The 20,373-nt window shown below is 39.7% G+C and overlaps 1 protein-coding gene across 1 annotated transcript in view; it reads right to left on the reverse strand.

Moving 5' to 3' along the window:
* Positions 1–745: 745 nt before the first annotated feature.
* The window catches only part of col14a1a (collagen, type XIV, alpha 1a), a 151,839-nt gene continuing 132,211 nt past the window's right edge, over positions 746–20,373 (reverse strand). Inside the window, exons 40-47 of the mRNA XM_013913665.1 lie at positions 15,436–15,489; positions 15,262–15,333; positions 12,609–12,644; positions 10,418–10,484; positions 10,083–10,274; positions 6,286–6,363; positions 5,088–5,243; positions 746–1,341 (exon numbers count right to left, since the gene is read on the reverse strand). Of these exons, the coding sequence (XP_013769119.1) occupies positions 1,313–1,341; positions 5,088–5,243; positions 6,286–6,363; positions 10,083–10,274; positions 10,418–10,484; positions 12,609–12,644; positions 15,262–15,333; positions 15,436–15,489 (684 nt within the window). The 3' untranslated portion in view covers positions 746–1,312. The remainder of the gene's footprint in view (positions 1,342–5,087; positions 5,244–6,285; positions 6,364–10,082; positions 10,275–10,417; positions 10,485–12,608; positions 12,645–15,261; positions 15,334–15,435; positions 15,490–20,373) is intronic.

Below are 20,373 nucleotides of genomic sequence, written 5' to 3' on the forward strand. Positions count from 1 at the left end.
GTAACCGTAGTTGATGTGTGCCAGCTGAGAAGGCTGTTGAGGGTAGTACTGAGGGGGATAACCACGATAATAGGGGTCCTGCTCCTCCTCCTCCTCACCCCCTCCTCGGTTGTCGTAAGCCTCTGCAGCAGGGTGGTGTGGCTGATTGTAGGGAGGACTGTAGGGCTGGTAGGCGCCATGAGGCAAAGCTTGAACTGGGGTGGTGGGAATATTTAGGATCAGTCGGAGTGGTTCTGCATCAGCACAGCGAACACAAAGCCAGTACTACAGGAGAGCGTGGCGCGAGGTTAAGGCCAACACAAGAGTACGGTATAAAAGAAGCACAGTGGGAAAGTGAGGCATGCACAGATTCAGAAATAGCTTCACAGCAGGTTAAAATCATTTCAACCAGTCAACAATTCTTACTTCTTTGATGGTGAAATGACTTCTCTGCAGAAGCAGATTCAGGACCCGGGACAGAGTCCAAAAGATTGGGTTAATAAGGAAGTAGTTTAATGGAACTGAAGACAGATCTAATCTCTGCCCCAGTATCGCCCAGATGTGATTATTTTTCCAGGAATGAAAATGATCACATTATATCAGGCGTAAAAACTGAGATTTTCTGTCCATCTTGCAGAAACTGAGATGCACTAATAGCTGGGATGTTCAGTAATGAAAGCAGCCAGTCAGCATCAAAGCAATCCATCACTGTTTAGCTGATTTGTCTGGCTTTTGAAAGATGAGATTAGCTTTTATGAGATCTGAGTTTAAAGCAGGGTGAAGCAAAGGCTGCGGCAGCAAAGCTTTGCATACACGAGTATCTGTCGACAGGTGGTCCCGTTGACGACGAGCGGTGGCTGTTTTTTGTGGAAAAGTGAGTCAAATTGCTCGTATTTTTCCTTCGACACGGGAAAATAACTCGTTTAATGAAGCAGTTCTTATCAAAATACTTTACTCACGGGTGCATGAAGTCTGAAAATCTGGTGTGTTTGTGTACAAACCTGCACCGAACGACGGCGTAACGATTTCTAAAATGAGAAAACCACCTTGCTTTTAAACTGATGTGCCTTTAAAAAAACCCTAAAGAAAAAAAAATCTTAGAAATAGCTAAAAAAACAAAACAAAACAAAAGGTCTCCAGAGAAGAAAAATGTGATAATCGCTGCTGCAGGGACTACAGCTTCAAAAGTGTCAGGACTTATCCATCCCAGGAAATATGGCAGCCTTTAGGGAATAACAGGAGTTTCTTCAGTATTTAGTCTTTTCTTTTTAAAAGAGGACGCAGGAGGAGGTGAGCACAGGTGGAGGAGAGGAGCATGGTTCAAGAATGCTCCTCAGTAGTCATTCCTATAATCCTGTTGAACTTCAGAACGAGAGATGCAGGGAGGAGAGAAGAGGGAGGAGAGAGAAGGAAAAAAAGAACCAGAGAGAAGATGTTACTTCATATCAGAAAGAAAACCCAGTGAACCAAAAGAGTTAAACCTCATAAACGACACCGACTGTGCTTCCTCAGCCGCTTCGATGTGGCTTTTGAGGTGGAAAAAAAATATCAGTGTTGTAATCTATGTTTCTTCTTAGGAGAAACAAAAAGCACAAACTGAGAAATTAGTTCAAATAAACACTGTGACATTTTTATAAAGTGTTTGGAGAATGTTTAGAAAATGTGTCAGATCTTTATTTTACCTTTCTGGATGTTAGAAAGTGCAAATAAAGATTTCTAACACGGAAAACAGATGACAAGGAAAACACGCCTTATGAGTCACCCTGACTGAGATCTTCGGCAGACATCTGTTGCAGTTAAATACAACACATACAAAAAATAGCTCTAAAAGAATGAGACCCATGAAGCTTGTGCCAGTTTTTCTGATGCATCACCATTTATATCTATATAAAACATATTTTTCTTACAAGATCAATATAAACAAACAGTTTAAACTGATCTTGAGCATAACATATAGTGTGAAACACTTCGCATTGCTCTGTCTAAAAGTAACAACATCCTGTCTTTCACCATCTCAAAATGCCCATAAACCAATGTGCATTTTCTAAAGGCTATGCACCAGATTATTTTGGCAAACAGCACCCCAGTGAAGTGTGTATGTTTTAAGACAGCTGGACTGCCTTTTGTACCATCTTAATGTTTAGCTAAGCAGCTTTTGGTTTAGTTGTAGGCAAAAAAGTATTGGGCCACACCTCTTAATGACTTGCCAAAGGTGTAGGAAATCAAGCACCTAACCATGCAATCTTCCTTTACAAACATTCGTGAAAGCTTGGGTCGTTCTGAAGAGCTCACTGGATTTGAGCGTGGAACTGTGCTGCAGTAAGTTTCTTCCCATCAGCTTCAAGTGCGATTATTGCAAATTGCAAGGGTTTATCAATCATAGCAACTCAGCCACATAGTTACAGATCACGTAAAGTCACACAGTGAGGTCATCAAATGCCAGTGTGTAAAAGTCTCAGACGCTCTGCTGACTCAATAACTTTGGAGACTTTGAAAAACCTCCCTTTGAATTAACATCAGCACAGAAAGTGTGCACTGTGAGTTTACATGGCCGAGCAGCTCCTGTAGGCGTAACGTGAAGGTGGCCCGGTACTTTTATCCAAATAGTGTATTTTACAAGATTTTAACAACTTAGGAATGTGGGAAAAGGACTTTAATCACTCTTGTTTGATATAAGATCAATTAGGCCAAACTAAAGTTAATAATTTACATATATCTTTTGATGTAAAATTTTATACTTTTTCCATATATTTAGATTGGTAATGGCTGACATTTGATGGTTAAAAACCTCATATATCATCTTGAAGCCGTGACACTGATCCTTGTGTAATGCACTAACTGAGCCATGATATGTTAACTACACTATTCAGGTTGACAAATACAAATGTAGGAATAAATTCTACTTGTCACAAAGACACAGTTTGAGGCCGCATTTTATTTGCTTTAAAATAAAATAAAAAAAACACTTATTTTAAGTGGTCAGGGAGGCTGTGTTTAATCTGTGCACATTTGGGACTAGCGCTGAGGATTCTCGCAAGTCATAAAGTACAAAAAGACACCATTCAGACTGGAATCCATCACTATAAAATAAATCTGGTTTGATGGATGAAGTAATGTCTCATCTATCAGCTACTTTTAGACGATGATACATCATCAGGGCAACTTGTCAGAGTCTGTTAGACGTGTAACGTCCAAGCTGAGATGGCCCAAGACCCTATAAAGCCCTGCAATGGTCTCATCGGTATGAATATTCAATGTCGTCAAAGACGTGTGTGCAACTGCATATTTTATTAAATCTAAATACAGATGAATAGCTTTGGCCTTCTAACGTCTTAATCCATCGGTGTGGACATGAATGTATAAACTTCACAGTGGAACAGCCATAAAAGTCGGGTAGCTCTCAAATTCTCCGAACACTTTTACAAGAACAATAACTGTGCCAGGAACAGCTGTCACTGTGAAAACAATATTTGAGTGTTTTACACATATAAAAGATGCTTTATAAGGGCGTATAAAGACCAAACAGGCCTGGTTTTGTTTAAGCTGCTTAGAGCAGCAAGTTAGCGAACATAAAAATAAACCAAATTGCTCAGAATAAAAGTAATATCGCTCGAATACAGAAGGACAAATCAGGGCAAGTCTGGATAAACAGCAGTGAAGAATGTTTTGGTAAGGTCTGGATATTTCATGTTTTGACTCTGGTCACAAAAATATTCCAGTCAAGATGTTATTTCGATTCCTGGTGGCAGCTCCTCACCTACTATGCACACTTTTTATGAATGTGCTTTTGTATTCATTTGTCTGCAGCACACGTTCTGCTCTGTTATGAAGCTATTAAAAACACATAACTAAACCTAAAGAGAAATCAGTTGATCCTTTTGTGTGGATAAGACAACATTGTAGTTGGATTCTTGCTGATAATTTGAACCTAAAATCGAATGTGGAATTTTAGCTTTTCCATACTGGAGGAAAATTAGGGCAACTGCACCGATGCTTTTGTTTCCTGCACCTCTCTTTCTTTTTCATTGCCTTGATTTGATAAAGAGTTATTACAGAAAAGCAAAGCACACACAAATATGTGGATCACCTCGTTCTCTGTTTTTGTAATGCAGCTTTGTTCCAACCAGTCATTAAATATCAGAGTGGCATCTCAATGATGGGGACTGAATTTGCTGCTTTAAAGCAGCTGACAGGTTACGACAGCTAATGATTACACTGAAAACAGGAATACTGAATGTAAATTGAGGTTCATCAAAGTGACATTTTTCATTTGTGCAATAACAATTATTTTGGGAATTATGAATTACTTTTTTACACCTCTTTAAAATAGCATTAAAAACAAGTACAGCATAGTAACACTCCCTGTAGAAACCTGTAAGTACTACTACTTCCACGTGGGAACCAGTATTGCCAATGTAACTGCAATCGTGAGTCATAATTTTAAGTTATACTTTGTTAATTGCATTCAAAGAAAATCAGTCTAACTGACAATTACTAAATATATCAGTTAAGCATTTTTGTATTTACGATTTTCACCAGAATTTAGCTGAAAAACAAATCATGAGTAACAAGATGTTGGATATTGGGATTACTTCCGCTCCTTTTGAAGTCTGCAGGAAAACGTCTTTCTGACATGACTTCTTTCCTGATGATTTTATAGGTTCAGTCAATCATCTTTGCTGATGTTGAATAAAATGTGAAGTCTGCTTTGTAAATCTTGGTCATACTATGATTCAATATTGAGGATTATCTGTCAATCACACATCAGTAGCCAGTGAGTGTGCGGTCAGATCCATCCCTCCTCATCACGTCTGCTTTTTTGTAACTAAGAAATAAATGTGTGACATCACGGTAGCAACATGCATCTTTCATTCTGTTTATAACTGTGATACAACTGCAGTCTCATGTTACCTTAGTAAGAACTCAACTACTTATGTTTTGTGTGTCTGAAAAAACCAAAACATTTGGCCGATATATTGGCTTTTTAAATTGACAAATATTGGTATCAGTCCTAAAAATCCAATATCGGTCAGGCTTTATGTACCTCTGCCAAATCCTACACCCTTTATTTAAAATGGTACCAATGCATGAAGTTGAATGATATTTACCTCCCACGTTGTATCCCAAACAGGAGTTTGCATCACAGTATCCAGGCTGACCAGCTGGTCCTGTGGTCCCTGGATTCCCGGGCCTCCCCGGTGTCCCTGGGTTACCAGGTCGACCAGGTGGGCCCTGGCTACCTGTCCGTCCTTCACCTGGCAAACCTTAAGATTAAGGAAAGTTTTCTGGTTAAAAAAACAACAAAAACTCCCAAAATCCAAGTGTTTGTTTGACATTCAGTAAAACGATTCTCAGCAGATGATGCTGGGTGTGAAGGAATACAGGGAAAACCACACAATTAACAATGGCAGCCTGTGTACAACCTGTCACCGTACCATCACCTCTTCAATGGCTTTTAAATCCTGTCTCCTCTATTAGCTGGAAAAACATGATCTGAAGGCAGCAAGTGTTTGTTTGTCACTTGTGGATAAGAAAGGTGATGGTGAATGTCATGAGGGCAGGAGCAGGAATAACACAGTTCTTTGCTCACGCTGAGCCAGAGGCATCTGTTTTCTGTTTTCACAGGAGAAACTGCCCCACCAGGACTCACTTCAGCAGTCAGCAGAAATATGAAATCAATATTTGGATGGGAGTTTCTTTTGCCAGGGGCTAAAATTATCATCCCACAAATATTTCAGAAAAGTACAATGGATGAGGACTGAGCCCTCCCATCCCCACACCTCCCCTCAGCACCCTCATCTTAGAAGAGACTTCCTTTTTCAAAATCTGAAGTTTGGGCTTCCTTTTTTTTTAGTTATCTGATCACAGCAAAGTTTTGTCAGCTTGTTCTAGAAGTATTGATCGCAGTAAACAGAAAATCCCAGCACTGACATATTTTCATAACACGAGCCTCAAATTCCACAAAGCGTACCGGGAAATCAATACAGAGAATTATATTCATGGTCCAAAATGCCTGCTTGCTTTCCTCAGACAGCGATTCAACAGAGAGTAAAGTAAATCCAAAGCAGATTAAGTCTCTGTGCCATTTAATTCCATTGTTTCAATATTTGAAGCCGCTGTGGTTTATTCAGTGGAAACACAGTGAATATCTCCCATTCGGTAGCTCCAGCTGAAAACACCAATAAGAAATGTTCAGGAGCAGAAAGATGCCAAATGATCAGATTTCGAAGCAGCTACAGCGCCTTGATGTGTAGCTTGGAGAACGCTGGAGAGAGAGTGTTGAGTATTCCCGGGCTCGTCTCTTACCAGGAGGTCCGGGTGGTCCTCGAGGCCCCTGAGTCCCAACCCCTGGAGTCCCCCTTTCTCCCTTCTCTCCTGGCAGACCTGGAAACCAACAAAGAGATGCACATTTAAACATAAATTCACATCTTACATCTGTCCTCTTGGGTGTCTGCACAGATTAAGGCTTTATAAGCTTTATATGCAGGAGGGAAGGCACAGGTGGAGTAAATGGTGAACCTGATGGTGAACCAACATGTTTCTCAAAGGGCAGGGAAACATCATAATACTTTTTTACCGGTTTGCTGTAACATATTACAATTACAATTATATAATGGACAGGGACATAATGTTTGGACTCTCAGCTTTTATTTGAGGGTATCCACGTTCAAATTGGATGAAGGGTTTAGGAATTTCAGCTCCTTAACAAGTTCCAACCTCTTTGTAAAGGGACTAAAAGTAATTGACTCAAAGTCTCTTTCATGGGCAGGTGTGGGCAATTCCTTTGTTATGTCATCAGTTAGGCAGATGAAAGGCCTGGAGTTGATTGGAGGTGTGGTGCTTGCATTTGGAAGATTTTGCTGTGAACAGACAACATGCAGTCACAGGAGCTCTCCATGCAGGTAAAAAATGAGCTGCGAAAATAGAAAAAAAAACATCAGAGAAATTGCCACAATAGTACGAATGGCAAAATTTACAGTTTGGTACATCCCGAGAAGGAAAGAAAGTTCTGGTGAACTGAGCAAGCAAAGAGACCTAGACGTCCATGGAAGACAAGAGTGGTGGATGTTCGCAGAATCTTTTTCATGTTTAAGAGAAACCCCTTCACAACAGCCAACCAAGCGAACAACACTCTACAGGAGGTAGGAGTATCAATATCCAAGTCTACCATAAAGAGAAGACTGCATGAAAGTAAATACAAAGGGTTCACTGCAAGGTGTAAGTCACTCATAAATCTCAGCAAAAAAAAAAGGGTAGATTGGACTTAAAAAAAAAAAAAGCTGGCAGAGTTGTGGAAAAATATTGTTGTACAGATGAAACCAAGATCAGCCTCCACCAGAATGATGGAAAGAAAAAAGTATGTTGAAGGTGTGGAACAGCTCATGATCCAAAGCATACCACATCATCTGTACAACATGGCAGAGGCAGTGTGATGGCTTGAACGTGCACGGCTGCCAGTGGTACTTGGAAACCCGTGTTTACTGATAATGTGGCACAGGTGTTCAGATACATACTGTCTTAAGCCAGTTGAGTATGCATTTCACTTGCTGAAGACTAAACTTCAGACAGAAAGGCCCACAAACAAACAGCAACTGAAAGCCACTGTAGTAAAGGCCTGGCAGAGCATCGAGGAGGAAACCCGGCATCTGGTGATGTCCATGAGTTCAAGACTTCAGGCTGTTATTGCCAGCAAAGGGTTTTCACCCAAGTATTAGAAACAAACATTTTATTTACAGTTATTTAATTTGTCCAATTACTTCTGAGCCGCTGAAACGAAGGGATTGTGTTTAAAAAATGATTTAGCTCATCTCATTTTTATGCAATCTTTTTGTTCAGCCTGCTGAATCAAAGCTGAACATCTGAAAGACTTCAACTGCATCTGAGTTATTTAATTTATTATCAATATTATTATTTATTTGTCTGTTATATTTAAGATCCATATTTTTTATTTATTCCTGATTAAAAATGCCAAATAAAAACATTTTTATGAGTTTTTAATGCACTTTATCTGCATTTTAATTGTCTTCATGCCTTTTGGCAAATGAACCAGATTATTGATGTTCAAACAGGTTCATTTGTTTTTGAAGTCTAATGATGGCCAATCTCTTTGAGCCTTACTTACAATATCAAATACAAATTCAACAGTGAATTAATGTCATATATGTCTGCTCAATTTTTCATGAAATAACAAAGGAACGGGCCTCTCCAGGCCATGAATCCGCTCCTTACTCAGCTGTCCAATTACTTTAGATTGTCTAAAAATGAGGTACAGTGTATAAAAAAACATTCCAAATAATAATTCCCATCTTGGTTGTTTGGCTTAGAATCCACCACGGTGGAGCCAAAAATACAAAAATGCAAATTATTAGCCTAACTGTAGTTTCAAGCATTCATTTGTTGTAGTCGTCCTCCCAAAATGTCCCAAACCTAAAGGTGTCTACAGACTGTAACATGAGTTCATTGCACCTTCACAAGTGTTAAGTTTGAACACTATTACCAAACAATGTATAATATGGCACAACCTCTTACTTTTGTTTGTTTGTTCGGATGAGTAGGTCTTACATTTACGGTCTCTATCAGTAGTTAAGCTTCTGAGTATAATTGTCCAATACTTGCTCTCCCAACGTTGTATTATATGAATATTTTCATAGAAAATTTGCTAAATGAATTATGCCTCTGTGATCAGCCCAATAAAATGTATGATAAACCCAACGTCTGCTCTGCGCAGCTGTTCGAATGACCTAATGGAATATTTTTTGTACACTCTAATATTAAAGAACCACATAAAACTAATGTGCAGATTTTCTGCCGTGCTGCTTTTACGACCGCCTTAATCAATCGCATCAATAAAAAGGAAGTAAGCACCACGAGGCTGGAAAACATTTGACATTACCTCAAATAAAAATGCGTTTTCTACTACGGTGGCTTCATTATGACTGTAACTTGATGATTGCAACTCCATTGTCTCACTGTCTGTCAATTTTACTGAAAATATTCTAATGTTGAGCCTGATTCTGGTAGCCCTGCGCTCACCATCTGTTCATATGAAAGCCATACATCTTAGAATGGATGCTTACTCTGGTTTCAGTTCTATAAAACAGTAAATTAGTGTGTTTGTAGTAGACCAGTGGCTACAGATCATAAATGTCATTAGGGAGACTCAAAGACCTGAACCTTGACACTCCCTGACACAAGTTCAAGCGCTCTGAGCTTTCCAAAGCCTTCTCCGTGTGAGTGTGTGGGTGTGTGTGTGTGTGTGTGCACAGGCTCATTCAGCATGTGGTTCTTCAGTGTGGGTTGCGTGTTTTCGTGATGAGAATGGAGCCTCATAAAGGCTGTTTCTCCTCTGAGGGCTCGTGGCAGGGGAATGACCTCATGGATATTAGAGTTACTGTCTTCTGGCCTGGACTGAACCTCACAGGAGCGCTGATGCTGACTGTGAGTTTGTCTGGAACCTACACAGACCACAAAATACAGCAAACAAGCAGGCGGGTTTGAGAATTTCTTGCTTTTTTCCCCTCCCCGAATCCTTTCTTTTTCTCACTGATAATTAGTGACATGGAAAAACATGGAAGCTCAATGTGTTGAGCTTTTGGGGGTTTAAAGCAACTTTTCAAAATTCAGCATTTGTAATGTATAATTCACAGAGATGACGGGTTTCTGTCTGGACACTGACAATGTACAGCTGAAATAATGAGCACAGCAGAACCAGGCAGGTTCATCTGATGGTACTCATAGTCAGAAAATTGGTACTTATTTTACCCAGAGTGCAACTCACACTAGGGGCTCTACTTTTCTCACTGCAGTTTTTATTTCATGTGTATCTCGCAGCTAATATTCCTATTATCTGTCTTAAAGACGTTAAATTACTTCAAAGGCTTGTGACTGTATTTTTCTTTATGTCTTGCTAAATATTACACACAAACACATGCCTAATAAATACTCAAGTTTCTGTCTTTTTGATGCTGTTAAATGTGGGATGTTGACTCCTCAGCCATAGCAGTGATAAGGGGAAAAAAAATTACCGATGTGTGCCTGTTGACATGAGCTGTCTAATGTCAACAAACTCGGATTTTAACCATGAGCACAGCTTTATGTCTCACCCCTCTCGCCTGGTTGCCCGTTCTGGCCGTTAGTACCGGGAAAGCCTGGCCTCCCGGCTGGACCTTGCTCTCCCTGAGGACCAGGGGTGCCTCTCCTACCCGGCTCTCCCGGTGGTCCAGGCACTGTTCGGACTGACACCGCTGGCTGCATGGGGATCTGGTTCAGGAAGGAGTTGTAACGTGACAAGTGGCCTGAAATAGATGGTGGAGATTGAATGATTTGAAAACACCCAGATTTAACTTTTGACATTCATGTATGTTTTGTTATTTAAAAAAAAAAATCAGAAGTAATGAAGCATGCTCGTGTTAATCTGTAAAAAATCGAGATTACTCACTCTGGATGAGCTGTTCACACACTTGACGTGCAATAGCTCGCACAGCCGCCTGGGACTGCACATCACCCTGGAAGAACAAACACAGAGCTCGTAGGATCTGACTTTACACAACCACACAGACATAAGCTGCCAGACCAGACGTTGATAAAGTGGTGGGCGGGTGTTTTTTTATGGGTGTTTAATGAGTGTACTCCACCTTTACTCCACACTGACACAAAACAGAAAGCCAGAACCATAGCAAGTACGTGAAAACAGGACGATTAAATATAAATCAAGATTTAATTACACTAATTATTTGGGCTAACTTTGTTGAGTGTGCTTCTATAGTATTTTAAAAATTAATCTCTTTTTTTTTAAGCAGTTAACTTGTCATGAGGAGTACGACACAGGAGGTGTGAAAAACAACCCAGACTACATCTCAAAAAAGATGAAATTACAAAGCCAATAACAAAACGTTTGGGACGTTGTATTGCATGTAAAATGATTTGTGGCTCTCATAACCCATATATTATTCCCAATAAAACTAGAAAAAATATCAAATGTTAAAAAGTATTCACTATTTTAGGAAAAATATTAGCAATTTGATAGCAGCAACAGCATGTTTAGCACCGTGTAGCATCCCCTCTTCTTTTAACAACAGCCTATAAACATCTGGGAACTGAAGACACCAGCTGTTGGTCTTTTGGGAGAGAAATGTTGTCCCATTGTTGATTGACACGGGACTTTACCTGCTCAGGAAGATTTTTTTATCATGATCTTCTTTATCATATTTTTTTTCATATTGTCATTTTGTTTAAAAAGTGGCTGTCAGTAGTTACTTAAGAGGCACTGTGTCAGTTTTGCCGAGCAAAAATTTAGAGAGGAAAGTATTTAAAAGGTTTGTAGCTTGTAATTTACCACAAATGTCATCAAATTTCACAGAGAATAGAAGCATGTCTCATTTATATGGACGAGCAGGATTCATGTGTAATTGCCACTGGTAGATGGCTCAGGGCTATGAGCATGGTCCCATATTTCTAGTCTTCAAAAAACAAGTATTTTAATGAAACAGATCAGAACTCAGGAAGGGAAATCTCATTACAAACACACATAGAGCGTAACTTTCATGTAGTTTTTAAGCTAATATCAGAGCTTTTATGTACCAAATGCAGCATTCAACAGGACTCATAGAGATCTGAAATGTGTAGATTAATGTCTTTATCTTAGAATATGTAATATTACTTTAATTAATACCTGCATCAATCGCAGTACTTGCGAATGATGGAAATCTGACAATATTTCTTTGTCTTTTTTCACATATCGTGCTGGTCAGCTGTTATTCTGATGCTCCACCTGTGCTGTCGGATTTACCCAGAGAACAGCTGTGCAAACATACACCGCCGATGAGCAGGTCTGCTTGTTTTTGTTACTGAAGTGTGTGCTGCTTTCGATAAAACGCGGATCATTATTGAAGTGGACTGGCTACCTTGCACTCGACTGAGTGCATCTTTGCTAATTTGTCCTGCTTACTAAATTTGCCCCCTAATGTCAGATTATCTGAACCTCTGTCTCTCTGACTATGAGCATCAGGTGTTTGTTTATATAAGAGCAAGAATACACATTAAAAATAACATTGCATTAAAAATGTATTGTTTAAGAGTTAAACAATTCACTAGAGCTTTCCTACCATCACAACTGGGCCACCTCACCCAAATATACACTAAGAAAAAAAAATCCTCTCGCACGTTTTCTCCCAGCCTTTCATGTCATGTTGTACTGAAATTAACTGCAGCAGGGTACAAATGTCCCCAATAGTTGCTTAAAATGAAGCAGAAACAGGAATTACAGGTTCGATTCAAGCTGGCAAGTTGCGTGTCTCTCAAGCCCTCGGCGGTGACGGCCTCTTTCCCGTGTCAGCAGAAATACAGACCCTGCACTGCTGCAAATTTGGACCATGAACACTGATTTGATTTGGTGCGCCTTAAACGAGGCTGAGGGAGAGCAAGAGGAATAGAGTGAACGTTTGTGCAAAAAGACGAACAGGAACTGCGTGCTGCGGTACGCTGCGGTTTCTCCACAACATGGGCGGGAGGTATTAGTGAGTAATTGTTAGAAGTTTTACTTCAGCAAAAATAACTGTATTTCCACAGCAAAATAAAACCAGTAAAACAGGATTTGCTCTAAAGAGCTGCAAAACAGTGGAAAGACTTACTCTTTCTCCTTTATCGCCTTTGGTACCAGCAGGACCCTGGAACATAAAAGCACATGAGGAGAATAAACAGTCAACAGGGCTGAATGCTCACACACAGCCATCTCTTTTTCTGTCCCCATCTTATCAAGCCCCATCTCTTCATCTCTTTTCATCTCTGACATAACAGCTAGTACAACTAAATACATCTAAAATATGACAAAATGAGCCCAGAGTCTTTGTTTTCTTTCCATAACACTCATGAGCTCCAAAGTTAGAGTGCTCACAAACAGAGGGCATCATCTGTGTCTTGGATGGGCTTGCTTTCCTCCAATGTCAACACTGTAAAGCACAGAGATGCATATCTGAACACGGTACGCGCATACTCTGAAATACCTGCCAAGCTTGCATATCAGAGGCAAATTAAAAACAAAGATTTCATGGCCGCGTGAACCGTGAGCTGATACAATAAATATAAGTGTGATGCTGCTGCAGCTTTTGAATAGAGTTTTGTTTATCTTGGGAAAACGTGTCCTTGACCACCAACTGACAGGCTGCGTTTGTGTGTGTGTGAGGGAGGCTGAGCTGAGAGGGATAGAGAAAATGCGTGCATGCTGGCCTGGGATATTATATGCATATTATACCACAGATGATAAAAAGGCTTTGCCAACATTTGACACAGTGGCTGAATTGGAGTGCAGGTCTGAACAATAAAAGTCTCTTCCTGGACCTCCGCTGCGTGCCTGTTTGGAGGTTCTGAATCTTCCTGGGCACATAAATGTCGACTATCTCATCAGGTGCCAAAGAGCACAAGAAAGACAGAAGAACAGCTCTGGTATAAATCAAATTTCTTTTATGACTCAATCAAAAGTGTCTTTCCAACATGTCATGTATACAAAGAGTCTTTCCAAAGTGCAGAGTTGGTGTTTTTTCACTCAAAATATTTCCCATTTTATCTGAGAAGGAAAGTCCACTTGCGAAGACTTCAAATGTGGACTCATAAAACAGCCACTAGGTTTGTTCCTTTTTTTCCTTTTCATAACTGGCAAACGCCAGCTAGTCAACCCCTCAGGTGGTTGACTAGCTGGAAACCACATCCAGAAACTGTATCTGGTCTCAGTCCCACAAACTCAGGACGTTGGCGAGAGCTACGACGTGTTTCAACATCTACTGACAACCAGAATGAGATTTGGCAAATATGCAAGTCAATCAAGGAGTAAAGCATATTTAGATTCTCACTCAGTCTTCTCCCTTCCAAAGACCTCCATGCATATGTTTTGTTCTAAGTCTCTATTAAAAAGCTTCATAAATCCCTATATTTACAGATGGCACATAGCATTTCCAGATGCACCATGTCTTCCCTAACAGAACAGTTTGGGTTTTACATTAGATGCTCGAGGCAAGAATTTGTAGAAAGTGCAGAATGACCTTCTTCTCTGCATTTTTAAACTCTATGCTCACTCTGTGCTCAAGAAACTGTCTCTTATCTAATTTGTCAGAGTAGTGGGATAGATGTACCAGGTTCTACCTCAGACAAACAGGTAGAGTACTCTAGGACTCACTTCTGAAGCAAAGTGGTAAATTTCCCTCCAGAATTAACTGTCTGCTATTTTAAACAACTTGTTTAAGAAGAAAAATATTCTCCTGCAGCACTGGTGAAAGGTTGCAGGGGGCAGAACAGACACTGAATCAGTAATTTCTGGTTGAGATAAAGTTTGAAACTCAAAGTTTAATAAAACGCCAGGAAGGAAAATGTTTTTCCATTCATTCAATGGATGCATGTTTGTACATTCATAAAGTGTTTGCTACCCCCCCTCCTTCTGTATCTCGTAGAATTGCCAGATGTGATCTCTCACTGTTTTTGGGTATATGTTGAGGAGAGAGGAAGTGATTTATAGCCCTACTGTCTGAGCCAAACTTGCTGCTGGCCTGCAAAGCTGACCCAAGACTAGATTAGCTGTCACAGGACTCCACAGTATCATCTGTTCCTGTTAGCATTACACAAAGCATGGATCCCCACACCATCTCCTCAGCATCCTCATCTAAAATTATGTTTCCTGCACAAATTCTTCTAAAGGGCTAAACAAGTCTGACTTACTGTACTTCGGATATTAAAGCTAAAATAAAAGTTTTAAGGCTTCTCAATTTGCGACCAGTAAATCATTAAGTTGACCTTAAGCACCTTGGTGGATGTAAGATGAATTCTTGTTAACATGTTAACATGACCCATATGAAGCGCCTTGAGGCGACTTATGTTGTGATTTGGCGCTATATAAATAAAATTGAATTGAATTGAATTGAATATGCACACTACCAAAAACATGACCTCCTTGGCAGAGGTTGTGATGTTAGTTTGATTACTGCTCAAAAGCAGAGGAAAAGGGAAATATAAAGTGGAAGAGAACAAGACTTCCTCAAGGACTAATTACATCTGAATATGAGGGAAAAAACCAAAATGTGTATTTACACTTCCTAAACTTTGTGTAGGTAGGTTTATGTGAAGGTTGGTTAATATGGTTCTGGTCAGACAATAAGGTGTTTTCTCAGCATACACAGCGCATCATGTCATAATATTTCATTGCAAAGTCCTCAGATAAATGCAGTATCATACTAATCTTAACAACAACAAAAAAACAAAACCGAAAAACAAACAAACAAAAAAAACATTTTCACTCACAGGAACTCCTTGATCCCCTTGTGGCCCTGTTGGCCCACCTGGTCCTGGAGCTCCTGGTGCTCCTGGTGCTCCCTGAAAAAGGTGCAGATGGAGAACAAAGATGGCTGAAAGCTGAGGGATCAAGTGGATTTTTCACACAAAATCACAGTGCAACTAATAAGAAAACAGACTTACAACTGGTCCTGGGGGTCCTCGTTGCCCCTGTGGTCCAGTATTACCTGGCAGACCCTGCATGAGTGAAATACAGTACATTTATTAAAGTCGGCTGCACTCTTTTAATTCCTGTGGGCTTCTCTGGGAACCCAAACGCTGTTGCATCTGCAGCTTCTGCTGGTGGTAACTGCACACACCAAATCAAATCTACTTTCATTTTATACAAAACACAGTTTTATTATTTTTCACTCTCTTTTACTTTTAAACACCGCTCTGCATTTAATCATAAGTCTGCGTCTTTTGTCTATCCTCACCCCCTACCGCCGACCGGTCCTGATAGATGGCCCCGCCCCTCCCTGAGCCTGGTTCTGCTGGTGGTTTCTTCCTGTGAAAAGGGAGTTTTTTCTTCCCACTGTTACCAAGTGCTCGCTTATAGCTGCAGGATCTTTACCTTACAAAACCTTTAGGTGATTGTTATTGTGATTTTAAATGCACCTCTACCACTTCATGCATGATACATTTATGTACTATGCGGTGATTCTTTTTCAAAAGCACAGTTTTTATATCAGAAGCACACTGAAATTGTGTAGGCCAATTTTCTGAATGCCCACATATAATAACATGATTTGAAATGACATGATGGTGGACTTGTTTTAGGTCAAAATATAGTTGTAATTCGAATTGAACAAATTCCCTGTTATTAATGCTGAACACGGCATCGTAGTGTTCTGGAGAACAGCTTAACCTGAGGTTAAGCTAATCCTTTCATTCCAGTTTGGATGTACTTTGTGGTTAAACACTGAGTCCCCTTCAGTCTTAACAGACTCAGATTAACCTTTGTGAGGGGAAGCCATCCATTAATAACAACAAAGCGACATAAACATGGAGAGTATGACACAAATGAAGACTCCCCAGTCGGGCTACATCCTACTGTCACCAAAGTTAAACTGTCATCCTTTCAAATAAATATAAGCAGTTTGTGACAGCACAACAAAATCTGCACTTATTGCACAACAAGATATGCCGGAGTTTCTCTGAAATAGCTGAGCTGCTATGAGACATCTGAAAACTCTTCAGCGAGAGTTACTCTGGTGTCACACAGTAAACACTCGTCAACCCACTAATGGGACTCTGGAGAGGGCCTCAGATCCTCCCAGTAGTCATGCCTTAAAATGTCGAATACATTTTACTTTGAAATCCTTTCAGTCTGAGCAGAAGCGAATGAGGAGCAACAAGAATTCAAATCTTTGTGAAGCAAATCTGCTGAGGTCCTGGGCAGAAGTCCGCCAGCAGTCGCACTAAATACTCACCATTTAATCACACAAAATGTTTCATTAATGCAAGTATAGTACGGATGTATCCATCCAGCACTAATATAATGTCTAATGTACACACAAACATCATCAGTTACAGCTATAGTGCAATCCTGATTTTTCCTTTTCTGTCTCTGAGGTTCAAATAAGAAATTCAGTCTCCGGCCTTTTCTCACAGAGGTCAGGCTCATGAAAATGTATCACTGCTGTTGCATTTCAGAATCAGAGCAGCTGCAGGTTTAAGGGCTATATTCTGAGAAACTGTGGGGAGCCTAATCTAACTGCAGCATAATATCCATCAACAGTGCACAGGCTCTGTTTTTGTAACCTCTATTAAAAAGTCTTTGTATTAATTTTAAACTTTCTATGCAAAGTCCTGCGAGGACACAGACGGGTGAGAACTGTAGCGTCGCAGTGTTGGATAATTTATAAGTCACCGGTAGATCCCAAATAATAAATGTGCGAGCCAAAGTGATGGCCCTCACAAGAATTTCATCACGGTTTCATGAGCCTGGATCTTGGGGAAAACTTGGATCAACTTAGTTTTCTCCTGAGTTGGGAAACTTTGACAAAATAAAGATTTATAGCTTTGCTTGATCCATTTCTCTGTGATATTACGAACAAATAAAGTACCTCGGAGACAGTTGCTGTTGTTTCATCTGATCTAACTGGCAGCAGTCCACTTTTAGGCAGACTTGTGTTTGTTTTTTCTCCAAGCCAGGCTATCTTTGGCTTATATACACCTCTTAAAGACTTCTGTACTGTGTGTATGCCCATAGGAGGAGAGTGATACTGATACAGTTTTACCGTATCAGGAAAGGATCATCTGCTTTCCCTAGCTGGCATTGTACACACTGGATGATACAGGCTGGTGTAAATCCCCATTTATTGCTAATCCCAAAAGTACCACACGCATTGTGAATGGCTATTAAGTTTCTCTAATTACTGCTCAATTGGTAAAAGCTTCCTTTCTATATTGCAGTTAAATGACTGTTGATATCAGAGATTGCTGTTGCATCGATAACATCTGATGAACTGATATTTAGCGCTATTCCCTCCTTCTTTGGATGCATTCAGCCTGAGAGCACTGCTGGATTTAATTCCACAGCAATTAAAGCACTGATTAGAGATATTTTCTCTATTTGCATGGAAACTGAATTCTCATTAACAATTTGCGAGTTTACACACCAGTGCACTGTGGGTTATTTTTAAAAACATAAAATTCACGGCAGATCTGTAGCATGTTGATGAAATATTAATGTGGGAGGTCAGTCATGCACAGTGGCGCAGAGGGGACGCCTCTCCAATCGAGAGCAGCTAAAATTGCTTCCTGAAAAGTAATTGAACACGATTACACTCAATAATTAGGTTGGTAAACACGGTATTCCTTGAGTGTATGATACAGTGCAGGCTGGTGATTGCGATGTCCCACCAGGGCTCCAAAATTATGTTTTTAACTGTTGATTATATCTGTAATTTCCTGTTAGATATTGTACCTGCCCGTGTCTGTTGTTTCAGATACCTCCAGCTCTGGTGCATTTCCTACCTTTGTGATTGTGCGCTCCACCCTAATGAGCTGCACCTGTGTTTAATTGTCCCCCCTCAGTGTATTCAAGCTGTTTCCATCTTCCTCTGCCAGACAGCGTTAGAGCAATGTGTCAAGCGTCCAGTAACCCCTTTATTGTGTCAATCGGCCTGTGTGTGTCTGGCTTTGTTTCTGACACTCATTCTCATTTTGTTAGCTGTGTTGGACCAGTCGCTCGCAGACTAGACCCCTCAAGTAAAAGCTGCCCTTTTGAACTTACACCTAGCATCTGTAGGTAGTTGTAGAGGAAAAAAGCTGTAGATGGAAACTATTCAATATATTGCTTCAGCTATAATCCTGAACTGTTTCATAATCTGTTTTTAATGCAAATACGCTTAGTTAAGAAGCTTCAGAAAACTTTATATACAGTTTTATGTTATGTTATTTTAGAAACCTGTCAAAAACCTTTTAAAACAAAAAATTCCTGAATTCATGTTGTTATAGCCACATTTGAGCTGGCATACTGGAGTTCTCTGAGAAGTCAGAAATTAATCAAGCATAATATTCAGCTGCAAGTAAAGATTTTCATTTGAAATCTTAATAAAAATAATAATAATGTGCTTTATTATTTAATCTATCTGCCGTTTTGTAAAGCAGTCAATTTGAATATTTATGGATGACAACAATAATTATACTATAGCATTAAAATTATTATTTTGATTAATGAGCTTGCACATACTGATCATTACAGAAACAAAAAAACCATTCTAGTAATTAATAATGCTGTTAATTAGTTAAATACTGTACTTCACTAATTAGCAGGTTGAGGTGATGATGTAAAGACATTTTGAGTAAACATACGTTGGAAGCACAGCTGCTTTAGTTTCAGTGTTACTTTCTTTGCGTTGCTCTTGCTCGCTAGCTAGCTTACTCTTATGATTTATGTTAACAGCAATTTTTCAGTTTTTTCTTTTACTATGAGCCAAAATGTCAGCTGTGAAAAACCAAGCGTATTCTGACTCAGTGTTTTGGACTGTAAATCTTTCCATTACAGTCAGAGTGTTGTTGGATGCAGTCTGTAGCGTAGCGTTTGAACACACAAGCCAACTCTCGATCCACATTTGTAGCAGCTCTGCAGAGCCTTTAACGTTTAAAAATATTACAATATGGCGCACACTCTAATATAAATGATGTACATTAGTCTGTCAAGTGGTATCAAACTGAGCTTTAATATTTTAAAAGTATTAAAGAACTGAATCCAAAAGAAAAAGAAATAGGAAAAAAAAGAACAAATCCCTGTGAGCATTAAGTTCACTGGCTTAAGTGTACTAAGACAGCTGAGAAGTGCTGCTACTGATCCTGCAACAGTTTCCTGGACTCTTTTACTAAATGCCTGCATCATTATACTGTATTTGCTGCACAGTCTGACAGATACACCTGCTGTGTTTCTCAAATCACGTTCTTCCTTACACACAAGTTAAGTGCTTAAGAGCCTTCACACAATCCATCTATGTGAGGTGCTCTACAAGTATCCGTATGGTGCACTCATAGTGAACAAATATCACCAGAGTGGCTACGCAGTGGAAAGAGGGAAAGGGAACGGGCACATCATCAGCTGATGATGCAGATGCTAGGTGCTTTTACACTGTTTAGGTGCTTACAGTACTGTGCAAAAGTCTTGAGCTACCCCTTTCTAATTTCTTTAGTTGAATCTACAAAAAAACAAACAAACAAGATGACACAGTTCAGTGGCCATAAAATATGCACCAATTTTGCACCAAAGAGATAATTCCCATAGACCTATTACCTAAAAACTGACATATAATCAGGATGGTGTGCAATGTGTCCTAAAAAACAAAAATTGAGGGAACTGGAGACGTGGTGGACAGAAGAACTGGCAAGCCTAAAAAACTATCTACAGCAGATGAACAGTATCTCGAAGTCCTTAAAAAATAAAAAAAATAAAAAAAATCTGAGGATGCATCTGGCCTTCAATTCATCCATCTACTGTTCATCAAATCCTCATCAAAATGGTCTCGATGGAAGGATGGCTGTCAAGAAGGAGAGAGGAAACAGGAAAAGGCTAAGGTATGCCAAATTACACAAGTATTGGACTGAAAA

Source organism: Pundamilia nyererei, unplaced genomic scaffold (genome assembly GCF_000239375.1).
Source record: "Pundamilia nyererei isolate P.nyererei 1_Seehausen unplaced genomic scaffold, PunNye1.0 scaffold00144, whole genome shotgun sequence".
NCBI classification, from domain to species: domain Eukaryota; kingdom Metazoa; phylum Chordata; class Actinopteri; order Cichliformes; family Cichlidae; genus Pundamilia; species Pundamilia nyererei.